The sequence below is a fragment of the Vulpes lagopus genome, chromosome 2 (genome assembly GCF_018345385.1).
Source record: "Vulpes lagopus strain Blue_001 chromosome 2, ASM1834538v1, whole genome shotgun sequence".
Classification (NCBI taxonomy): domain Eukaryota; kingdom Metazoa; phylum Chordata; class Mammalia; order Carnivora; family Canidae; genus Vulpes; species Vulpes lagopus.
In genome coordinates this window covers 176,967,855-176,991,823 of record NC_054825.1, presented here as the reverse complement: position 1 = coordinate 176,991,823, position 23,969 = coordinate 176,967,855, and the positions used below count along the sequence as shown (strand labels likewise).

At 54.2% G+C, this 23,969-nt stretch overlaps 1 protein-coding gene across 3 annotated transcripts in view; it reads right to left on the bottom strand.

Moving 5' to 3' along the window:
• TSHZ3 (teashirt zinc finger homeobox 3) overlaps positions 1-23,427 on the bottom strand; it is an 87,469-nt gene extending 64,042 nt beyond the window's left edge. For all 3 annotated transcript variants that reach the window (XR_005986015.1, XR_005986016.1, XM_041743594.1), the window contains exon 1: positions 22,944-23,427. Coding sequence is in view for 1 of the 3 variants with exons in the window: in XM_041743594.1 (XP_041599528.1) it covers positions 22,944-22,983 (40 nt within the window). In the remaining 2 variants the exon portion in view is untranslated. The remainder of the gene's footprint in view (positions 1-22,943) is intronic.
• Between the last annotated feature and the right edge of the window lie 542 nt (positions 23,428-23,969).

The window sequence follows — 23,969 nt, the reverse complement described above, 5'->3', positions numbered from 1 at the left end:
ATCTATAGCTTCTGCAGAGGAGCCCTGCGCACATGGAGGCCTGGGCGTGTGTGTGCATGTGCGTGCGTGTGTGTGTGTGTGTGCGCGTGTACACGTGCATGCATGCACACACGTGCACACCCACGTCCGGATACTCGGAGCCCTCGGGGTGAGAGTGGGGCTTGTCTCTCCTGAGATACCAGTCTCTGCCACTTTCTCATGGAGCTGAAATGTCAGGGTGTGGGGCAAGGACCTTACGGAGACCCATTATCTAATTTCCAAGTAAGCAGCCGGACAAGGCTGCGTGTTTGCTGCCGTGAGAGACCACAGAGCACGTGGAACGCATTAAGGACAGGCGGCCCCTCTGTGTGAGGTTAGCTGTGCTCTCTGAGTGCCCATGTCTCGGCCTCTCTTACTGTAAACATCTGTGCAACTTCAAATAAATATCCTCCCAGAACCTCATGCAGCCCCGAGTCCTGAAACAAACCCTCAGCAACGAGGACCAGGATGCAGGGGCAGGGAAACCCAAAGCTCCAGGAGAGAAGTAGGGCCCGGCCCTGCGATAGAACCGCGCGTGACCGTCCAGAACGCGAGGCGCTCACCAGACTGCTGAGAGGCCTCGGTTTTGTTTCTGCAAAGAAGCAGCAAGCGAGTAAAAGGCCGTAAGAAAACATATATAATTATCATGATCACGTTGAGCAGTACCGTAGGCCAGACGTTCAAAAAATAATAATTAATAATAATTCCACAGCCATACGTGATGTGTTCCCACAGTTCCCTTCTCTCCCAAGACCCGCCGCCTGCCGCGCTAGACGTTGAGCCTCGGGGCCACGAGGTGCATGTCTGCCCAGCAGCGATGCTTTTCCATAGACGTTTTAAAGCCTGGGAATCACATTCCCACATTGTTAGAGGCAGTAAAGCAAAAAGAAAATTGAAATAATTAAAGATGTGATGAGTTACGCCGACGTAACGGGATAAATACCCGAAAAACCCTTCCTTCCCCACACATGAAAGGGCCCCAGGAGCTTATGAAAGGTGGGGGGGGGGTGTAATTATTGGCTAGCATTCTGCTTCTGTTGGAAAACATGCACGAGGTGAGTTTTAAAAACTCCCTTTGGGAAGAACAAGACCGTGAAAACACTTACTTCAACCAAGGTCCTCGTACACGTACCTGCGTGCGTGCATCTGTGCACAAACACGCACAGTGACACACGCGCGTCCCTACACATGCAGGCCCACGCCATCTATATACAACTGGACCAGGCATTTTATTTTTTATTTTTTTTTTTTAATTTTTATTTATTTATGATAGTCACAGAGAGAGAGAGAGAGGCAGAGACATAGGCGGAGGGAGAAGCAGGCTCCATGCACCGGGAGCCTGATGTGGGATTCGATCCCGGGTCTCCAGGATCGCGCCCTGGGCCAAAGGCAGGCGCCAAACCGCTGCGCCACCCAGGGATCCCCTGGACCAGGCATTTTACCAAAAGATGCTAGTACGCAGGCAATCTGTAGGTCATCACGCACCTAAAAAAGTATCCTGCGTGTTACCTACACCTCAAAATTCAGTCCATGCAACGAGACCAATTATCCTGGTGGGGAGGGGAAAGCCAAAAAGAAATGAGGAAACCAACTGCCATATTCTCTTATTTGCGTAGTGCTCTCCCCTTTCCAGGGTTTATTTGGACAGTGTCTCTAGTTGCATCTGCAAACCAATACATCTGCCTTCAGATCACTAAGGCATTTGACAACATCATTTCAGAACCTTTAGTTACTGAGATATCAATAATTAAATGCATTCAGTTCACACTTTGTTCTTGTGGATACCAGCTATTTATCTCTGTCCTCTGAAGAAGCTAATGGTATAATGGGCAAAACATCAAGAATAATTAAGAAAAACGTTGCTGTAAAGTCTGTCAGAGGAAATAATAACTTTTATCCAGGACCCCGGCTAGAATTCACTTAGGATCCACCCAGGACCGGCGCATCTTGCTGAAAAATGAAAGGATAAACCCACCTCAGGGAAGGACCGCATGGCATCCCCGAGCTGCTCCTCTGATGGGATGATGTGTGGGGAAAGGCCTGGATGTGTGCAAGAGTCCTCGGCTGCGAAACGGGGAGGGGGTGTGGGGCGGGTGCTGCGGGCACCCCAGGCTGGGGATGGGCTCTCGGGGCGGCGGGGGGCGGCCGGGCTGCCGTGGGCAGCAGGGCTAACCGGCTTCAGGAGGACCCTGGTCGAGCCATCAGTGCTCCAGGCCTGCTTGCATAATGAGGTGCTAGTAAACACACAAGTTTCCAGAATATCTTCTGCAAGGACTGGCCAGTTAAATTATAAGGAACAGGTTCATTAGTCTTTCCCAGAAAGCATCGTCTGGCTCCTTCCAGAGCCCAGTAACAAATAAAAAGGGAGAAACTCTTCTTATTTTTTTTGTGTGTTTTTGTTTCCCCCCTAAGTAAGGGTCAGGCCTACCTGGTAATCTAAGCCTCCAAAGAGAAGATTCAAATCTTAAATCAGTGAACAATTAATGACAACCCTGTATACTTCCTGCAGATATGGTAACCGAAGAGTAAAGAATGGTCTGGAAGCATTTGGGGAATATAAAAAAAAAAAATAGTGAAAGGGAATAAAGGGGAAAAGGAGAAAAAATAAGCGGGAAATATCAGAAAGGGAGACAGAACGTGAGAGACCCCCTAACTCTGGGAAACGAACTAGGGGTGGTGGAAGGGGAGGAGGGCGGGGGGTGGCGGGCACTGGGGTGGGCACTTGACGGGATGAGCACTGCGGGTTATTCTGCATGTTGACAAATTGCACACCAATAAAAAATAAATTTATCAAAAAATAAAAGAATAAAAAAAGGAAGGTCTGGAAGCTTAGCCAGGGAAGTCAGCCTCCAGGAGGCAGCCTCTCGGACGAGCCCTTGTCCCCTAGCTGCATATCTTTTCAAAAAAATAAAAAATAAATCTCTATTTTCGTTGTCGCCTACACGGGAGTACCTTCCACCGCTGCCTGCTTATGTGCGACTTGTTAGTCATCCCCCCGGAGGGGTGACACATCAACTCCCCCGACGTCTACCTGTAAACTTCAAAGCGCCACACTTGTAGAAGTCAACGCTCCCGTATCTTCATTAAATTCTACAAGCCTCCCCAATCTTGGTGAGCAAATTTATTACACGGAAAAAAAAAAAAAACAAAAAAACGGATATCTTGTTATTAATGACAAAGGTATGGAAAACGCGGGATGGAAACGCGCGGCCCAAACTCAAGGGGAAGAAACCTTACAGGAACTGCTTTGTCAACCCTAATTGTGTAATTACTTCTTGGCTTGGTCACCTAAGCTCGGAGCAAGAAATAAGAGACAGGGGTAATTTCTTACTGCTGAAATGAAGGTGTCAAGCTGTCTTGTGTGTTCTGTGTAAGCGGAGCTAAAGTTTACATTTATATCATGTTACCACAATTACCATCTTCCAGAGCACGCCGAGAAATTAGTGGTGTAAGGTCAGCCCTCACAACAGGCACACCAAAGTGTGCTTGCACAAACATTTATTTAATTTAGCCAGAGGGGAGGCGTCTCTGCTTTTGGTCACAGCCCCGGCCTCATTGCTCACCGGCGAAATTGGTGAACTGCTACCGGCAACTTGCATACTAACGGCAATAAAATAATCTTTAAAAACGGTGTTAATAAAGTGGCTACTAATAATAACTAACCACTAGATGGCTTTAGATTTTTCACCTCCGAATATCTGAAGGTGAATTATTCATGGTCTTTGGGGCTGTCTGCTTACCTGGGTAAAAGGCCCCGTGTCAAGGCCGCCGGTGCGGGGAGCCCGCGGGAGGGCCCCGGGGGGCACAGCGCATCTGGGACAAGGAGGGCGGCTGGGGGGGGGGCTCCGCTCCTTGCTCACCTGCAGCCCCCCCACCCCCAGGTGGAGAGTCACCGACAAAGGGCGCAGCATCCTAGCTCCGTCGCCACCGGCCTTCGGGCAGCTGAGAACAAGGACCACGCGCGCCCCCCCCCAAAAAAAATAAAATTTTTTTCACACCCAGTACGAACCACTCCTCATTCTAATGAAAAATAAGAGAGCAGAGGCGCAAGTGGGAAGAGAGAGAGAGAGAGAAAAAAAAAATGAAATTCCATTATAACTGGCTTCCTCAAGCTCCAGCCTAGGATGTGAGTAATCACAAAAACTGTAATATCAGCTTTTTCTGTTTTCCTTACACTGGGTTCCTCCTTTATTTCCTTTCAAAGAGGGTCAAGATCTTTTTCTTTTTTTTTAATTCATAAAAGCCGCTTTGTGATTACTGAAAGGTTGGTTTCTCTCTGGAACAGCTCTGCCTTCCATGAGAGTCTGAAACTGGGTGGTGGTGGTGGTGGGCGGGCCGGGGGGGCGGTGGGGGCAAAAAAATAAAACTCTCATGAAAATCTGTCCGCAGATTCTCGGAGTGGACCTTCAGTCTCCTGCCCTGCGTCAGCTCCTGGGCTTCTAGAAACTTCTAGTGGACAAGGGGGCAGCTCCGAGGTGGCTGGCCGGCACGCCTGGACGGGGGGCCGCACGCAGAGGCCTTGGGACGTGGCCTCCACGCTGCAAAGTCCAGGCCCCCCCAGCCACTGGGGTCCCAGGCCCCCCGGCCCGCGCCCCGTCCCATCACGGCCCACGGCCTCCCACCAGCGGCACCCAACTGGAACTCCTCCAGCCCATTCCCTCCCGCCTCCAGTCTCCACCACCTCCCACCCGAGATTGCCAGGAGGGTGGGGAGATACAAACAAATGTAGATCGCCGACAGGCTGTGTGGTCCACATCCCTTTGGACTCAAATCATCAATGAGCTTTTTAACAAGTAGTCAAGTTCTGTTTAGGAAGGAAGAAAAAAAAAAAAACCCACGTCAGGAACTCCTAGCTCCTATCCGTCACGAAGCAGCCCACGCGGGAGGGCGATCCGGGACACACAGAGGTGCTCAGAAACACGCCGTCCTGGTGGTTCCTGTTGGCGGGGAGGCGGCTCCATGCAGGGAAGCCTGGCCTTGCGGGGCTGGCGCCGCGGGACAGAGATGGGCACGTCCCCAACCGGGGGGGACGAGGGGAACGGCCGACCCTGTCAGGCTCATTCCGAGCAGACGAGAGTGTCCCGGAATCTGCCTCCACCTTGGAGCGGCCCTACCCAAGAGCAGGGCCAAGAACCCCCACGGTCCTTCCAAGGGCCCAAGGAGAGACCCCCGATGTGGCCCTAAGACACCCTCTGGCTGCACCAAAGCACCTGAGAAACGGGGCTCACGCAGGAGCCACGGGCAGCCTTCCTGAGCTCACCTGCACTGGAACTCTGGGAAGCAGGTCTGTAAAACCACTCCCCTAGGTCCGCGATTTAGTACCCATTTTTGGCGCGCCCGCGAATCGAAGGGGGGCATCCACTCTTTTCACAGGTCGCAATCGCTTATTTATTTTATTTTATTTTTTTCTTAAATTTTTTGGTTTTCACCCCCATCTCATGTCTGCTGCCCATTGTTTTTAAAAAATTAATCTACATTCCCACGAGCACCGAAACCAGCACGGTGACCGGCCTTCCCGGCGGAGCCCGGCGACACGCGCGCCGTGGAACTTGGTAACTGCCGCTCCGGCCGGCTCCCTGGTGCTGGGAAAGCCCTCCGGTGAAGACGCATTTTTCTGGAAATGTCACAGACTCAGAGGGAGACGGAAGTCCACACGGTCGCCGGGAAGCAGGCTGGAGCTGGCCTGGCCGCCTCGCGGTGGCCGCGTGCCCCGGGTCGTGTGTGTCCACTGGTGGCCACCTACCGGGGTGTCGGAGCCGCCCGGCCGGGCCGTGACAGTCTATTGATTTTCATAGAACGTCCGTTTCGCATTTCCGCAGCAGAGCACGATGTCCCTTCACAAGGCGGGGAGGCTATTTCCGAGGCCAGAGCGGCTGAGCACCTGCTGGGCCCGCTTCCCCGACTGCAAAGACACCCCCACCCCCAGCCCCGCTCGCCACCCCGGTTCCAGGTTCTTCTGGGCAGGGGCAACCTCGAGGTGGAGGTGGCACGTGGGTGCGCCTTCTCCACTGGGTCTCCAAACAGGAACGCTCCCATTCACAAAAAAAAAAAAAAAAAAAAAAGAAAGTGCACAGTTGCTGCCAAAGGGCAAAATTATCCTTCCGTGGTAAGAGCCTTTGTCATATCCGAACACCACGGCCTACACGCGGGCTCACCCCCCGGCTCCTGCAGTTGTCAATGAGGTGCTGTGCTCCGTGCCTCCTGACAATATAATCATCATAAACTTTATTATTACATCTGGAATTTCATGATATGCTCAGTAATTGATTACAGAGGCACAGCCCAGAATGCGCTCCCCCAAGCTCCGCCACAGTTCCAGTAACCTAACTGCTTAATACCCCTGGAATGCATAAACAGTGCGAACCGCTGCGCGCCCCGCGCTGGCAGGACGGAAGCAGCCACCGGGCAGGCGGGGCCGCAGCAGGCCACCTCCAGCCCCAAAGGACGGACGCCCTGGGGTCTCCGGCCCTATTTGGGAACGGAGATCAAGAACCAAGTTTGCAGGGAGCCACCCCCCCCAACCCCGCCCCATGCACCCAGGCACAAGCCTTCTCTGTTTGGCGGGGACTGCGGAGCAGAGAACTGAGACTTGGGGACGATGAGGCTGGGGCTCGCCACCTCTAACTTGAGGGACACCTTGCGATGGGAAGGCAAGGTGAAGCCGGGAACGAGCCACATGTGGCAGGCCTGCCACCTGCCCATCGCATATGACGGGAGATGGGGAAACGAGACCAAGGGCGCGGGCTGCAGTACTCGGGGGGGGGGGGGGGGGGGGCCTGGGAGCCGAGAGGCCACAGGTGAGCTCCCCGGGAGCGGAGCGCATGCTGGGCCTCACCCCACCTGTGGGGCCTGGAGCGCTGCAGCTGCCTCCTGCACTGCCCGAACCAGGAAGGCACCACCCCAGGGCGGGGGTGCAGGGCAGGGGCAGCCCCACTGGCCCTGCACAGGTGTACACACGCCCACGAGGGCCCCCGCTCCCCGCCCCCGACCGTCTTTAACCCAAACAGCCCTCTGACCCAGCAAACCCTCGGCCCAACTCCGCAGGCGCCACCTCTGTAGGCAAACCCACCCCAAACCACCCGGCGCTCTGCTCGCGACGACCGTCTTGGGCCCGCAGGCCGTGGGGCCGACCCCGCACCCACGCCCAGCCCCGCGTGGCCCGAGCTGTGTGGCCGCCTGCGACCTGCCGGGCGCCCTTCCCCTGGGCCCGCGAGGTCCCCTCCAAAACGGCCCCGCCACCCACCTCAGCCAGGTTCCCGCGCGGACGCTGCTAAGGGCTTGTTTGTTGAACTGAAAAATCATTACGGCAGAACACGTCAAGTAATGAAAGATGTTTTCCTTGGAGAAATGTTAAATACTTCACTTCTTCCGCGAGGAGCGAGTACACGTGTTTCCAAATAATACCCTTCCTCCTCCCACCCACGCGGGAGCACCGGGGCCGGAGCTCCAGGACCCAATTTGAACAAACGCGTGTTGCACGGCTCCGAGAGGCAAGAACACGCTGTTATTTTATTTATTTCCCTCCGCCCAGCTGACTGTGTGTTTGTTCTATTACTTATTCGCCAAACCACCTCGGTAGGGACCCGGGTCACGTAGCCGCGTGTCCGCGCTGCCTTGCGCCGTTACACAGGAAAGCTCGAGAACATCGCCGCCACGCTGCCCCGACGTGGGGCCCGCTGCCTAGGATGCAGGGAAGAGCCCTGTCCTCCGGGCCCGGGGCCGAAACAAAGGCGGGAAACGGACCGGCAAGAGGGGGGACGGCGGCGTGGAAACCCCCACTCACCCCCACTCCTCCTCCTGCAAATAGGAATCCTTGCCCCTGCCCTGAACCTTCCAAAAGCGTTAGGCGGGGGACTCATGACCACCCCTCCTTGGCGTTCTGGGGTCTTCAGAGTGTTTCAGACCATCTCCACCTGCAGGGGGTCCCGCCGGTGGATCCGCACCCCCTGGCCCCCTCTAGGGCACCCCGAGGTTCCAGACAGAGCCAGCGGGGTGAGGGCCGGGAAAGCCCAGAGCGACTCCCAGGTAACCCCACCCCACCCCTGGCTTCCATCAGGGGACACGGGGGTCGGCCGAGTCCCTCGTTTTCTTGCCGTATCGGGACTCGGGCACGTGGTGGCTGCAGCCCGGCACACACCCCCGCCCCCCGAGACTCAAGGGACCCCCTGTTCATGCCCCTCCCTTCTCCTAGAAGCGATACCCCGGGGACAGAGACGCCCAAACTGTGGCCAAAGCTCACACTCGCAGAACCGAAACCTCCTCTGAAGAGTGACCGAGCCGCCCTTCCCTCTCCCAACCCCTCGGCCTCTCCCTTATTTGTGCGTCACTGGAACAGACGCCAGGGGCCACCTGGGACGACAGGGAGCACCGGATCCCAAGCACGGCGCCTCCCCACCACCCCGCCCCATGACCCGCATGAACTTCTCAAAACTTAGAGACTTGCCCTTTTGTCCTCACCTTTGTTTCCCTTAGTTTTAAGGGGGAGCAAATCTCAACCTGATTCCACGAGCACTGAAGGTTGGTATTTTTTACCTGCGGATCCCTAAATCTGCCGGAAATGACTCCCAGGGAACTCCCTTCCTCTGCCCTCGCCCGATGAACGGCCACATCGTGGAATCGCCTTGGCTGACATTAGGCAACGAACGTGCCTTCTCAGCGATTACTGGCACCGGGGAGACGACGGCCGCAAGGATTCCTCCCTGAGGGCCAAGGGGAACTACCTCCACTGTGTGTCTCCGAAGGGCCAGATCCCAAGGGCGATGGGGGCCTCCCCGCCTCCCGGCCCCTCAAGACCCCCAGGACGTCGCAGGGAGGCGCCCGAGCCCGGGCGGGCGTCCCCCACCGCCACCGGCCTCCCGGGCCTGCAGCCCATGGCAGCTCCTGAACGGATCTCGCCCAAGAAAACGTCAACCTTCAAGGACGACCTCTCTGGGCTCAGGAGACTCCCCGTCCGACCGGAGATCTCAGGAGGCCACCAAGGGGCCGTGGCTCAAGGGCCCAGGTAGCGCCCTGAAGTCAAAGTCGTGTGTTCCCTGGAGGTCAAGCTCTGGACAGAAGCACCTGCCCCGGGCACCTGAACAGGTGAGACCCCCGTGGGGGCTCCCGTGAGCCTGGCAGGTGCCTCCCCTCCTCTGAGCATTCACTTCTCTCTTTCTCTCTGGCACTCATTGGCACCACAAGGCCGGCGCTGTGTCACCCCTAGGGGGCTCCCAGTGCACGATGGGAGCAGGTGGACGTCACAGGGCGAGGTGCAGCCGCCGGGGACTCCCCTGGGATGCCCCCCAGCGAATCCGCAGCGCCGCCGCCGCCGGTGGGGAGCCGAGGGCTGGAGTTCCCGGTGTTCCGACAGGGTGCACCCTGAAAGCGGCGTCCCAACTAAAAAAGTGTTGCTTTCTCCCTTCTCATGAATTCTAATATTCAAGCCTTTTTTCCTCCTGCTAATTTTAGTAGTCCTGCTATTCTTTGGGAAGAGAATGGTGTGAAAATCAAGCATAGTATCCAAAAATAAAAGAGTAGATCTGTTTCAGGGCTTGCAGCATATTTAACTGAAAAGCAACTCCAGAGATGCCACTTTCTATCTAGTCTTTAATACGTTTTCCAATTTCTCCAGAATATTTTAGCTTCAGAGAAGGCAAGGATGACTTCCTAATCTATGAATATTTCTGAGACTGAAACGGGCACCCAAAATTATTTCTGGGTTGTCATTGGGAGGGTCTCCTCGGAACGGGATGCCAGGGTTATGTCACTGGGGATGGAAGTCACCCGTAGGCTTTGCGGGGCCACACCGAGACGGGTTACAAGGTCTCCTGGGGGACCCAGCGCGCGTGCCACTGGGAGCGCGTTCCCGGGCAGGTGGAGCTCCACAGCGCTCTCTCCGCGCAGCCTGCAGGTAGACCGTACGGCACGCTTTCCGAGCCTTCCACCTTGGTTTAAAAAAAAAAAAAAATTCTTGTTTTGTCTAAGGAATTCCGTTCCACCCCAGCAGAGCTGCGGCAGGACATGTGGCCCAGGCTCGCAGAGTTGCTCAGGTCTGAGGCTCTCCTCCACAGCCTCGCGTGACAGCCAGGGGAGCCCAGAGGACGGCAGCTGGCAGGCTACCTGAAGACCCCAGCCCGTGCCTCCTCCAGCCAGAGAAGCCGGACATGTGCGACAGAAAGTTAGAACTGGGTGTCAAGCCCTTCATGCAAACAATAAATATTACTTCTGCTCATAATCGGACTTTTCTCCAGCATCGTCTTTGAATGTTGAACCTTTTTCAATTAATTAAAAACTATGCACTGCAGAGTGCATATTTTATCAGCCCTCAGCTGCTTAAGTGTCTAGAAAAGACCAGGCAGTTTTTCTTTCTTTCTTTCTTTCTTTTTTTTTTTTTTTTTTCCAGGCAACCCAGAGCAAGTACTTGCAAGGGTCATATCTTTTTAATTATCTTTTCTCTCTTTGATTAATTATTCCGTCTGACAATAGCGTGTTTCTAATGCTATTCACCTGCCTTTGATGATTGACAACTTTTCTGTCTGATTCAGAGCAAACAGCTGCTGCCACAATCTCCTAGCAACCCGGGTGTGATGGATGAGCCCCCAAGATGGATGGCTGCAATAAATCATGTCTCCAGCCATAAAACTGAGAAAAGGGGATAAGAAGGAAAGCGAACAAAAAACAAAACAAGGTTTCTTCCCATGAGTGCACTCAGTTCCTTACCAATTATACCTGAAATGGACTTTGCACCTATTAATGGCAAAGTTTTTCTAATCGGTAAAAACGGGGTGATGCCGTTTGTATCGAAGGTGTTTACAATTGTTCCTGCAAATTGGCGCTGGTCCTCCCAATTTCCTCCAACACTGGCCAAGTGCAAGGGCAGAGGATCAAAGTTTTCCTTTCCTCCATGAAGTCTCAGCAAGGAACAGTATCATCCTTTTTTTTACAGTCAGATGCGAGTCCAGGCACCAACAAAGGACATAAATCTGATTCTGCCCAATTTTTGGCGCCAGCTGGGCAACACCAAAAGTGAGTCCCAAGTCATCCCTGTGTGCGAGGCGTCAGGCTGCTAAGAAAGTTTTTTCAAATAGACACACACACACACACACACACACACACAAAGTTGCCTGGAGCCCGTGAGTGCACAAGCCACATTTGCACGTCTTTCCTGTCCGCGTAGATGCAGGCTTTTTACATGTCAGGGAAAAGTTTGTCCCAGAAGCAGCAAGATAGGCAAGATAGGAACATCCAGCCCTTCCGCCAATTCTAGATTCTCATTTCTTGAGATAAAACACACACACACACACACACACACACACACACACCCGACCGCAGCCTAACTTTCTGTCCCATCAATTTTTTAAATTAATGTCCACACTCTAAGTCATACGAGGAGCCCTAAATTTAATTAGCAGACCCAAATAAAGTCACCTATTTAATAGAACGCCTGCCAATTAAATTTGTACTATCGGGGCTCCCCTGGTGGAGGAGACACAGCAGGAAGACCAGCAGTTTCTGTTTCCCGTTTTCCACCCGGAGAGCAAGCGGCGAGGCCTCGGGAGCAGAGGAGGCAGCAAGGCTGGCGCTGCGGCGGCGGCGGCGCCGATCCTCCCAGCAGCTGGGGGCTCGTCCGCGAGCCAGCCTGCGTCCCTAACTCCTTCCAGTAGGTGGGGGTGTCCCGGAGCAGAGCTCAAGGGTGCACAAGGCGCAGAAGTGATTAGCGGGGCGGGTGGCGGAGGGGCCTGCAAACAGCTGTCCACATCAGTCCTGGTGGGGGGCTGCTGAGGCCTGCGAGGGGGACAGAGTGCAGACAGACAAGGGGAGGAGGCCGCTGGGAGCAGGGGCAGGGAGCCACAAAAGATCATTTTTTATCTGAAATATTCCCGAGACGTGGAAGTCTGTTTCTTCATTCTCACACTGCTAACCAAGCCAACCAGTATTTTTTTTTTGAATAGTTATATTGTGCTAAGCTTTTCAGATACAGATTTTTTTTTTTTTAGAGCATGTCACAGAGTTTAAAAAATCAGGCAAGGGTCTTGGCTTTGGCAACTACAGCTCTGTTTATATTTTAATGTTTCGAACGTGACTGCCTCTGTCGGGGAAGGGGGGGGGAGAGAGAGAGAGAGAGAAGTTGCCTGCTAGCTTTAGTGTAAATCACAGATACTTCATTTTTCCCTTGGAAAAACGTCCTTGGAAATTATTCAAAATTAAAACCTCCCCCTACACACACACACACACACACACACACACACACTCACTCCTCCTTTTTGGGGGGAGGGGGTGTCTTCTATATCGTACACGGGAGGGCTCGTGTCTGGTCATCTGGTCAGCAGCAATGAGAACCCAAGGCCAATCGATGGAAACACACACACACGCGCACACGCACGCGCACACACACACACACACACACGCAGGCCCCTACCCTGCTCCAGCTCGTCCAACTCTCAAGTTACAGGTTTACACGGCAAGTCTAAATAATATTCAAAATGATAAATGGCACCCTAAGCCCAGCATCCACCATCAATCTTTTCTTAAGGAACATCCATCTTCAATAACGCATGTTTGAATCATGTGAAGCCAGGAGCCCTGAGATTCATTTACACCACCCCTCACAAGCCAGGGTGGCTTGAATGATACCTGTCGGCCCCGATCGGGGTGGCTGTCTTCCTCGACTGCTAAAGGGGAAAACAGAAGGAAAAGGAGAAAGGGGAGTGGGGGCCGGCGGGGGGGGGGGGAGTCAGAAGAGCGTCAAAGGCTGAACAGTGTGGTTTAGCAGATAATATGAAAGAACATAACCTCTTCCGCGCCTCTGCCAATCTCGCGCCCGCCACGCCACACGCCCCGACAGCCATCCACACGCGGAGCGGGCTCTCGCCTCCCCTCGCCCCTGCCTCTCCTCCCTCCTCCCCGTCCCTCTCGCCAAATCAGCAGCGTCTCTCTGCAAGCCTACGAGGGTTCAGGACTGAGAGGAGGAGACGGCATCACATGGACTGGGCTTCCCTCCCCTCCCCGTTGTCTGGCTGGGGCCCATATGATAAATGACATATGTCATTCTGTCAGGAGGGAAGGGTGGGTCAGTGATGTATGACTCCGCTGAAAAGGAAATCGACTGTTTGGCATGGTGGAGCTCTTCTCCACCAGGATTTAGTTCCAGAACTCTGAAATGAATTCTCCGACGTTTCAAGTGCATACTTAGGGCAGGCTGATGGGAGGCCTGGGGAAATCGCACTTTATCCTCCCCCTGCCCTTCCAATGGCGCACACACACACACACACACACACACAAAAAAAAAAATTCCCAAAACCAAATCAAAACAAAACAAACCCCCCCCTCCCCAACAAGGCTCTGCCCCCGGATACCTGCAAAAAAGGCCACGCGGGTGTCAGAGTCGCCAGCAGTCACACACCGCAGGGTTATTAAAAAAAAAAAAATGTGACTTGGGAGGGGGGAGAAAAAAAAAGAATGGAATTAAGTGGAGAGTAAGGTTAGTCCTTTTATTTATTTATTTTTTAATGGCAAAGGGCTGACACAAAAGCAAGATAAAAATTAGCATGTTTGAAGTAATCGTCCCGCAGCTTGACATCTGCATAGTAAATTTTAAAGGAAAAAAATGTGTCAGACAGCCATGAGCCGCTTCACCCTCCCCCTTTCATTAGCTCACTGCCAGGGTGGCACTGCTGAACCTCATTACTGCAAGAGGATTTATGAAGCTGAACCCAATGGCAAAGAAAAGGCATCTGTCAATAATTGTAGGGAGCTGCACTCACAGCTTTGAAATCTCATTAAGTATGCAGTTATCAGGCATAAAGATCAAAAACATTACTCAACTCCGACAGAATCTTATGGAGGAACATTAATTAGCAACAGGCCTACAGTACAAAAAAAAAAAAAAAAGAAGAAAAAAAAAAAGAAAAAAAAAAAAACACAGACTTCCTCTCACACCTGCCCAACCCACAAACCTAAAGCAACACTCCCCCTCCCGCCCGAAAAAAAATAATTCCAGGCATCTGAGACTGATCAAGAACATGAAACAGGAGAGACGCACACAGAAAGAGGGAGGGAAGGGGTGAGCCGAGCGGCAGGGAGGGAGGGAGAGGGGAGAGAGGGGGAGGGCGGGGAAATTCGGTTGAGAAAGGCTTGGCTGTGAGCAGAGAAAAGGAAGAAGCTGTCAAACTTGAGAAGGATGTCAGTGCTGGCCCTGATTACAGGGGCCTATGGAGTTCTCAGACCTTTTATCATCCTCGCCATCAAAACCAGCCCGGGCTCACGGCGGGAGGGCTGGTGGCTGCCTGGCTGTGGCCGACCCAGGGCCCAGGCCCCAGGACCCTGTCACCTGGCCGCCGCCCCTGCCAGGCCCCCTCGGCGGCACCCCGCTCCGCCCTGGCCCGCTGTCACCGTCCGTCTGACGGCCACCGGAAAGCACCCCGAGCTGCCTCCACGGGCACTCGGGCATCCCCCCGTCACACGGACACTTAGGCTCCTCTGATTTCTGCGAACGACTGATTCACGTGCTTCAGCGCCCACAACGTGCGGGGAAGGACAATACGGACGTGCAGGGCTGGTTCCCACCCGAAGCCGACGCCGGGTCACGGGGCCTCGTGACCTCTGCAGCGCACGGGCCAGGGTGCAGCCGGGGACGGAGGCCCTCCGATGCCCGAGCTAGTCTGACCCGGGGGGTGGGGGGGATAAAAAACTCAAGCGACAAGCTTCTTGAGCCACCACATCCTCCGCCTCCTCCTGCAAACCGCACCGGCAAAGAATAACGGACACGTGTTTCGAAGCATCCCGCAAGGACTGCGTGCGTGGGGTCCCGGGCGAAGGCCCCTCGCGTCCTGCGGCGGCCCGCGTGCAGGGTGGGCACCCGAGGGCTCGGGGCCCGGTGTCCAGGGCCCCCCCCCCAGGTCCACTCCAACAGGCAGCACCGGCCAGGTCCCCCGCGCGGGGACGCGTGCAACGGGCACGGCCCCCCCGCTGCCCCGCCGACCGTGCAGGAGCAGAAGACTAGTAGCCAAAAAGCCGTCACTCTGTGCCAAGGTCCCTGCCCGCACGGAAGGGTGGCCTGGCCTGGTTACCCACGAGCACGTGCTCCGACGTGCTGTCGCCTGCGCGCGCTCACACACGCGTACACACGGCACTTCCCATGATCCCACACCACGAGAAAACCTGCACAGCAGCCCCCCTGTGGCCCTGAAATCCCCGCTCTCCAAATCACCCTTCCCGGAGCGCCCCTGTCCCTTCCGATGCCACCCTCTTACCTCGGTCCGCGGCCGCTTCCGGAGCGCGTACCTCTCTCCTCTCCAGGAGATAATGGTCACCTTTTCTAATTAGCCACATCTTTAAGGAAAAGGGCATTAAGATTCCTAGGCAACCGGCTTGGAGATCCCTCCAAGACAAGGCCCATCCTTTCCAATAAATGACTCTCCTTTGGAATATCAATGAACGCGGCGCGGGCAAATTGTCACCTATGACCAAAACTAGTTAGGAACACTTGTCTCTAAGCCAGCCTCGACGAGGAGGAATTTTAGTAGTAGTGTTACAATAAGGTGTTTATATTTTTTATGTGCTTACCATATTACCTTTATTATGTGTAACATCAAAGTGATTATAGCAATTACATCTAACAGAATTAATTACAGAACTTCCCATCATCCCAGGATACATAATGCATTAGAGGTAAGCCAAAGAAAGAAAGCATCTTGATTGTAGTAACTATTGTTGGTATGTATTTTCCCCAGCAGCAAATGCCAAAGCAACGGCAGCTTGCAGGAAGAACAGGGTAATGGAAACTGAGAGGTTTAATAGGAAATGAGGTATATTTTCTTTAAATTAAGTAACACCTTTGCCTAATAATACGTCGGTGCTATTGGACATATAAAATCAATTTAATTTTTTTAAGTGTAAATCTTTAAAAGGCGCTAGTTAATCCACCCAACCAATGTTACTACATAAAGGAGAAAGCACATGGGTGAAAGACTTACAAGTCTTTACGTATGCAAAATAAATTCACTCAAGGCTTCATTAATATTAATTTAAATTCAAAACCCATTTACATTAAATTGTTCATTAAAAATTGCCTATTTTATGCAACATGCATTTCTCAAAGAACTCGGAGGAAACTGAATACATAGGGCTAGATTTAATGATGGGAATGGAAAAATCAAAAGTAAATGAATTTGAGTCATTTCACGTATATCACCAAACAGCGCGCTCTGCCCTCCATTAAGGGCGGGTTCCAGTTTGGGGAACAAACAGGCGCTCAGAGGATCTTGCTTTCTGTGGCCATGGGCTCACTCGCGACCACGACCTTCTGGTCTACCAGAGGGTAAGAAGCAAACAAGACAGGCCGGCGGGGGGAAGGGGGCGGCCAACCCGGACCTGGACGTGGGGGCCGGGTCCCCCCTTCAGAAGCCCAGCCGAACTCCCGGAGCGTGGGGAGTCAGGCTTGCTTTTTCAGAAAACGCACGTCCTTAGCATCTGCCAGGGCCCCTCCTGGTCTAGAACGGACAGGTTCCCTCTCCCCTTCTCTCCGCTCCCCGCCAGGCTTTATTCCCCAAGCAAGGGGACCCAGAGTATGATGACAAGGAGTTGGTAAGTTCCTGGCTCTGGCGCCCTCCCCCTGAAGACAATCTGAACTTACACTGTTTCCCCAACAGCTGTTCTAGATGAAGAAAACACAGTCATAATTAATAACATGTGTCCTGACAGTATGAATTAATAATTTATCATTAGGCCCAAACAAATTGAAATTATTCTTCAAGAGCCACACCTTTGCACATCTGATGAAACAAGGTAAGAAGATGGGCGAAAAGTCCAGGTGAGGTGACCTTTAGAGAAATGCCTTCACCCACCCCCCCCTTCTCGCCACCCACCCACCCACAATACCTCTCCTGGGCCACTCTTGTTGAAATACTAAAATAATTTACAGAACTGAAAGTAATTAAACCCAAGAATCTAAGTGCTGATCAAATCGAGTGTATGTGCTCGAAATGTCTTCTTTTTTAAATGGGGCTTATAAAATATTCAATATTTGGTCAAGGACACTATGTAATCTTTCTAATAAAGATTCCTAAACCTAGAGTATGACAGTTGTTCAGGCAAGTGGTCATAAGCAGATTATGCTCCATTACTGCCTCTTTTTCTTTTATTTCCGAAAACGCACAGCACAATCCTGGTTGCAAACAGCAAACTGAATCTTTACATCCACGTCTCATGTAATTGTTTACCAATGTTGAAAAATCAGAGAAAGCTACCAAGTCTATGTATCCACCCTTTGAGATTCAGGTAAAAAAAAAATAAAAAGAAAGAAAGAAAGAAAGAAAAGAAAAAGAAAAAAATCCAGAAGGGGAAAAAAAAAAACCCATATTCATAGCCATTGTTTAGTAGGATTTAAAAATTAATTTAATGACTAACTGCAAATACTGGAAACTAGAATTAATCTGTCTGGATTTTTTTTTTTAAAAAAGGCTTACAGACATTTAAATGCATGTATCGGGACACTTTATCAACCTAACATAAAATTGTCATCTTATCTTATTATATGACTATTTTATGCATGTGTCAAAGAATTTAAAAATGACTGCCTGTCTATTGAGTCTAATTACAACTGCACATTATCTGTCTAGATGTACCAGTCCATATCATTGTTACCAAATACAATATATTGTATTCACCTTTCATTTTTAACTTCAGACAGAGAAACCACAATTTGGAGCATAACTAAAATACACACACGCACACGCACACACGTGCCGCCAGGCAGTCGCACCGCGAACACCTGAGAGGGTCTGCAGGAAGTGCTGGCGCTGCTCTGTGCTGTCCTGTCTCCTCCCGTGGGCCGTGGGAGGATGCTCAGGGGTGCCCCCAGACAGCTGCCTTGGAAGAAAGGCCCGTCCACCTAACTGGGCTGCATACTAACACAGAACCGACACACACCCTACTTCTTTTTTTTTTTTTTATTCCTTTTCTTTTTTCTTTCTTTCTTTCTTTTTTTTTTTTTCCTACTACCAGACCAAAGCTATTTTTATAGTTTGTCCAGTGACAGGCAGGAATAAAAATGGGCCAGCAGGAAAGCCTCACAAACTGCACCCGGAATAACTGGGACCTGCTCACGTCCCTGGATGAACATGGCTGTTGTGCACCAGGACGGGGACTCCGCTCTTGTCCCTTGCACGCCCCTGCCTGTGACTGCAGCCCTGGCTCTGCCACCACCTGGGTACGAGGGGAAGCCCCCGAAACGGCGCAGGCACTCTGCCCTCAAGAAGGGGATCCTTCTGCTTCCAAAAACCCCAGGACTGGAAGTGGAGGTGGAGGTGGAGGCAGGGTGGGAGGTGGGGGGGGGGGGGGAAGAAGGGCTTTAATTCTGGGACCTCACCTGGGCTTCCCGGCATCCCCAGGGCCCTGAGCAGTCACCTTTCGTTCCCATCGCTTTACAAAACAATCTTTGGTAAAAAGAGGGAAAAGGCAGACGTGTGAGACAATTTGGGGAAGAGCTGCTGATAACGTCAGCTATTGACTATGGCTCGCTTATGAGCGCGCTCAAGGCAACGCTGGGAACCAACTGACAACATCCACCGCTCACAATCAAGTGTGGCCCTGGAGAGCAGTGAAGCCCTAACTGACAACTGTCAAGATAATGGGGGCACAGCCGCTGATTCTGGAAGATTCGCTTCCCTGGGTGGATGTCCAGGGAGGGCAGCCTTGCCTCCTGGCCTCTTTGTTTTCCTCCTCCATCTTCCTGATTTTTCCTTTTTTAAAATGTGCATTGTTCCTCCCGTGTTGTAGGAAAACGGGAGGGGGGGCGGTCGCAGTGCAGCCCGAACCCGTCATCTCGTCACCTCGCTACAGGGCAGGACACCTGTCCAGAGGAGGCACGTGCGGCAAGCTTGAGAGCGAATGGGTTCCCAGGGCCGATGCCGACATGCCCCTCCTGAACGCTCCACGTGCCTCCGCCGCCAACAGGAGCTGCCCAGCACGTGGACGAGACCTCAGAGGGCCAGGAGGGCAGTGCCCGCAGCCGCCAGGTACGCCGGGTGAGGCACGCCCACGTCTCCCGGCCCCGCCAACGCCCTGGGCCTTGCCACCTACCCACCCATCCTGCCCCAGGGGGACCCACGGTGACCGGGGACACGAGCAGAACCCAAGCAGTTCAGGCCACTTTCACAAAAATCAAGATGCTCTAAGGTTTACCCTCGTGATGTGACCCCCCCCCCCCCAAGAACTCCTTAGAAGAAGACTCTCCTCTTTCGACGAGTAAGACTCCAAAGGGGTCAGTGGCAAGTTGTTGTTTTTTTTTTTTGGAAGTTGAGGCAATTTAGGTTTAAGATTTTACAGTCTCCCTCCTCCCCGGGAAAATGGCTATGAATGGATAAAATGTAATCTGCTAGGAAATACTGCTCTCGTTCTCTCTCTCTCTCTCTCTCTCTCTGTCTCTCTCTTTTTTTTTCTGGGATCTTCAGAAAAATACTTGTTCCAAAAAAAAAAAAAAATCACGCACAGGTGAGAGTCCCGTTTTGAGCAAGGGACGATGGTCACTTTGCCTGAAGGACACTAGCCTCTCCAGCCCCGCTCCTCTGAGGCAGCAGCATCTGGCCAGCACCAACGTACGGCCCTTGGAAATTACACGCCCGGAGGAAGGACACCCCTGCCCAGGTTTCTCTCCGGCAGGTGAAGAAATGTCTCTCTCCCTTTGAGAACAGAAGCCAGGCATGATTTCTGCCGAAAGAGAGAAAGAAGGAGAAAGAAGGAGAAAGAAGGAAAGAAGGAGAGAGGGGGAAAAAAATAATCCTAAAGTACAGAAATACGTCTTTTCAGGGATTCTTAGAGCCTGCTCTGGCCTTCTGGAGAGCAATGTTACATTTGGCCTAGATATGAAGACTGCGTGCACCTGTGTGCTCCGTCTGCAAGCTCGACCCAGCTCTCAGCCCATTGTGGTTGTTATTCTACCCCAGACCATTAAAAGGGCCCTAATTCCTATGACATGATTATCCAGGTACCAAAGCCCATTTGTCACCTGCAGCAGAAAATTGAGTTAATGCACAACTAAAGGCAGCCAGGACTGTGTAATATCAACTTGATTACATCAAACTAGCTGCAAACCTAATTCTGCTGGATGACACTGCGTCGAGCTTGTCATCTCCAATCATTAAAGCTGTCAGGAATCCATCAGGTTTACAGCTAATTAGGTGAACACTAATGAAGCTGGCAAAACAACTTTTCTTTTTTTATGGCTGAGCGGACCTTTCAGTTTGGAGGGGAAAAAAAAAAAATTCTCGAGTGTTCTCAAGGTTGCTGGGGACTGGATTTCCAGTTACCAATCAGCAGACATCTTTCTTTTTCCCCACTCTGTATCAGTGCAAAGCAATCAATTTGTCATCACTCCCGGGATGCCACAAAAGCAGGCATGAACCTTATAACTTGCAGCTGTGAGAACTAAAAAACAGGAGGGAGAAAAATGGGAAGTTTCTCGTCCACCCAAACCAACCAACCAACAAAATCCTCAGGCAGCTCACTTATTGGCCTGCGCATAGTTAGCTCCGGCCTAAGTGTGGAGGGTTCTTTTTTTTTTTTTCTTTTTTTCTTCTTCTCCTTCTTCTTCTTCTTGTTCTTCTTCTTTTTTTCTATCCCTCCCCTCTTCTTAAATAAGTAGCTCTTCAGACATTCTCTACCCCCTCCTCCACACGTCCATTAGGCAGAGGCATTCTGATAAAGTAAATCCAAAACCAGGGTATGGGAAAGAAAGAAAGCACTCACGCTGCCAACTTCTGATTGACCATTAAGCTATTGATGAATGTGCCTGTCAGGAGAGAGACAATTAAATCAAATATGAAACAAAGTCGTTTTGACGGGTCATTTTGATAGAGCAAAACCATTCTTCCATCTCCTATTAGCCGGGCAGTCAAGTTTTTATATAATGAATATTTCTTAACGGACCTGAGATTTCCTGGCTGTCTTTTTTTTTTTTTTTTTTTAAAGGTGCAAAAAGGGTTAGTGAACAGGTTGCTTCTTTAAAAAAAAAAATACACGGATTTAGTCAACAGCACAGGTCCTCCTTCGCTAATATTTTTAGCAGAAAGTTATCACAGAAGAGTCTCAGATTGGCAAGGTGGAGGAGAGAAGATGAAGCAACCGTAGAGAGAGTTCTAAACTAAATGTAAAGATGTAATCACATATGGTTCATTTGATTGAGGCACACAGATACCTTAAAATGTGCATCCAAAAAGGAAAGAAAAAATTTCAAAGACTGGAAGAAGCCCAAGACACTCCTACTGCCCAACTTTGTGAAGGAGTCCTCCAAACTTTTAGAGTTTATTTTGGGTAGATAAGCTCATTGCTCGAGCCTGGAATTTAAAGGAGAAGGTGGGATGGGCAAGAAGCATCGCCAGGAGGTCACTGGGGTGGCATCGCCCTCCCTCGAACGGCCGCTGGGATCAGCAAACTTCCTAAACGTGGGCAACAACCGAGGACACACAGCAAAACCTGCATCACATGCCGTCCCCCCCCCCCACCCCCAAACCAAGTCTGTTTTCTTCTGGGGTTTTCTTGAGGCGTGAACAAGAAAGTACACTTCTGGGAGAAGAAAGAAGAGCGTCCCCTCTGCGTGACCCTGTGAGAGAGGAGACTCCAGTCCACCACGGTGCAGCCAATGTGCGAGCTCCACGGGCAGTGGCGGCTCACATGATGGAAGTGACCATCACCGCCACCCCCAGGGCTGCCACAGGCACTCACCGAGGGGCAGGCGTGGGCACGACGCCCGCCTTCCTCCCACAAGGGCGCCTGGCAGTGTCCTGACCCTTCCTTCCCTCCGCTCTCCCTCCTTGCACCCAAAGAACAGAACAGAAAGGAGCCTCCACTGAAGCCTCCCGTTCAGGCAGCATCTGAACCTCTGCACGTCTGAGCCTTACTCATATCAAAATACATCCCGTCCATATGTGGTCCTCTCAGCAATGCCTCCCAAATCCCCCAAGTTGCACTGACAGGGCCCTAGTGACGTCACGGAGCTTGGCCTCACCATTGCGAGTGATTTATTGATGTTTATTGGGAATGAATAGATCAAAGGCAGCAGCATGACGGGCGATCAATCAGTCATCAAATCAAGGGTGGCAAAGGGCCAGAAACCCTTCTTCCAGGCAACATGCCCCCAACTGACATTATTGCAAAATAATGTTACGCGTCTGTGTGTGTGAGTGTGTGTGTGTGGGTTTTTGTTTGGTTTTCAATGATGCTTTTTTTCCATAAAATAATAATAATAATAATAATAATCGGCTCAGCCTTAACAGGAGTTGACACTCCTGGCAAAAAAGAAAAAAGAAGGAAAAAAAGGGGGGGGGGTGGAAAAGTACACAGACGCGTCCCAGAAGTAAGTGCTCCGAGGAGGGGATGAGGGTGGGAGAGGCAGGGGCAGGGGAGGAGGGGGCGGGGGTCAGGGACCGCGCGGGGAGCGGGGACGCCGGCCTCGAGGCCGCCTTGACAGGCAACTGACAATGCCCAGACCCGTGCGCTCTGGCTTCCACCGCTTGCCCGCGTCGGGCCCAATAAATGAGGAATCAATGGGACCAGCGGGAAGGCGGCCGGGGACGCTCGCTCAGTCGCCGGCTCTCGGGGCGCTCCGCGCGCACCCGGCTGCGCCCCGCCGCCCGCCGCCGCCGCAGGGCACCGAGGTGTCCCGGGAACTCAGGTGACCCCGCCCGGCCCGGCCCCGGCCCCCGCCCGCGCCCCCGCCCCCAGCCCCGCGCGGGGAGGCTGCGGCCCCGAGTGGGTGCGGGCCGGGCCGGGCCGGGCAGGGCGCGCGCGGGGGGCGCCCGGGGCGCGGGGCGGGCGCAGCGGAGCGGGGCGGCCGGAGAGCCCCGCGCGCCCCGGAGTTACTCCGCGCGGGCAGCGGCGGCCCGGGAGCCCGAGCCGGAGCCGGAGCCGGAGCCCGAGCCGGAGCCGGAGGAAGGGGAAGCGGCTCGTACCTGCTGCGCGCCGGGGCGCCTGCTGCTTCCTCCTCGGCATGATGCTCCTCCGGCGACTGCCACCGCCGCCGCCGCCGCTGCCGGGCTGGGGAGAGGGCGGGCGGGAGGGGCGGGGGCCGCGGGGGGGCGAGGCGGGCCGGCCGGAGCCTCCCCCCCGAGAGCGGCCGCCCGCAGGATGCTGCTGCGCCCCGGCTCCGCGTCCCCCCCGCTCCGCGCTCCGCCGCGATCCCCGAACGTGCGGAGGGAAGAGGAGGGCGGGCGAGGAGGCGCGGGGAGGAGGGGCGGGGGAGGAGGCGGCCGGCGGAGGAGGTGGGGCGCGGAGGGAGGAGGGGGAGGACCGCGCCGCCGGCGGAATGGGAAGTTTGACAAATCGCTCCCGAGGCCCGCGGAGGAGGGGGCGGGGAGGCGCGGCGGCCCTGCCCCGGCCCCCGCCCCCCGGCCCCGGCCCCCGCCCCCGCCCCCGCCCCGGCCCCGGCCCCGGCCCCGGCCCCGGCCCCGGCCCCGCCGGGCTGCGCGGGGCGCGGGGCCGGGCCCGGGCGGGAGGACGAGCGCGGAGCGGCCCGGCCGCCGCGGCCCCCGCCCCGCCCCGCCCCGCCCCCGCCCCCGGGCAGGGGGTCACGGCGTCCGGGGGGCCGCCCAGCCGCCGCCGCGGCCCGGGGCTCGGCGGTCCAGTCTCCTGCCCGCGGCGCGGCTGGAGCGGCGGCGTCGGCAACAGGCAAGCTTAGAGGAAAAGGAGATGATCGTGTCACCGCCGCCGCCGCGCCCCGCCGGCCGGACCCCGCGCCCCCGGCCCGCGCCCGCGCCCGCGCCCGCCCCCGCCCCCGCGCCGCCCCGCCCCGCCCCCGCCAGGGCGCGCCCCGCCCGGCCCGGCCCGGCCCCCGGCCCGCGGCCCCGGCTCGCCCCCCGCCCCGCCCCGCCCGCCCCGCCCGCCCCGCCCCGCCCGGGCCGCGCTCCTCCCCGCCCCCCCGCGCCCGCCCCCGCCCCCGCCCCGGGGATGCCCGGGCCGCGGGGGGCGGACGGGAGCCG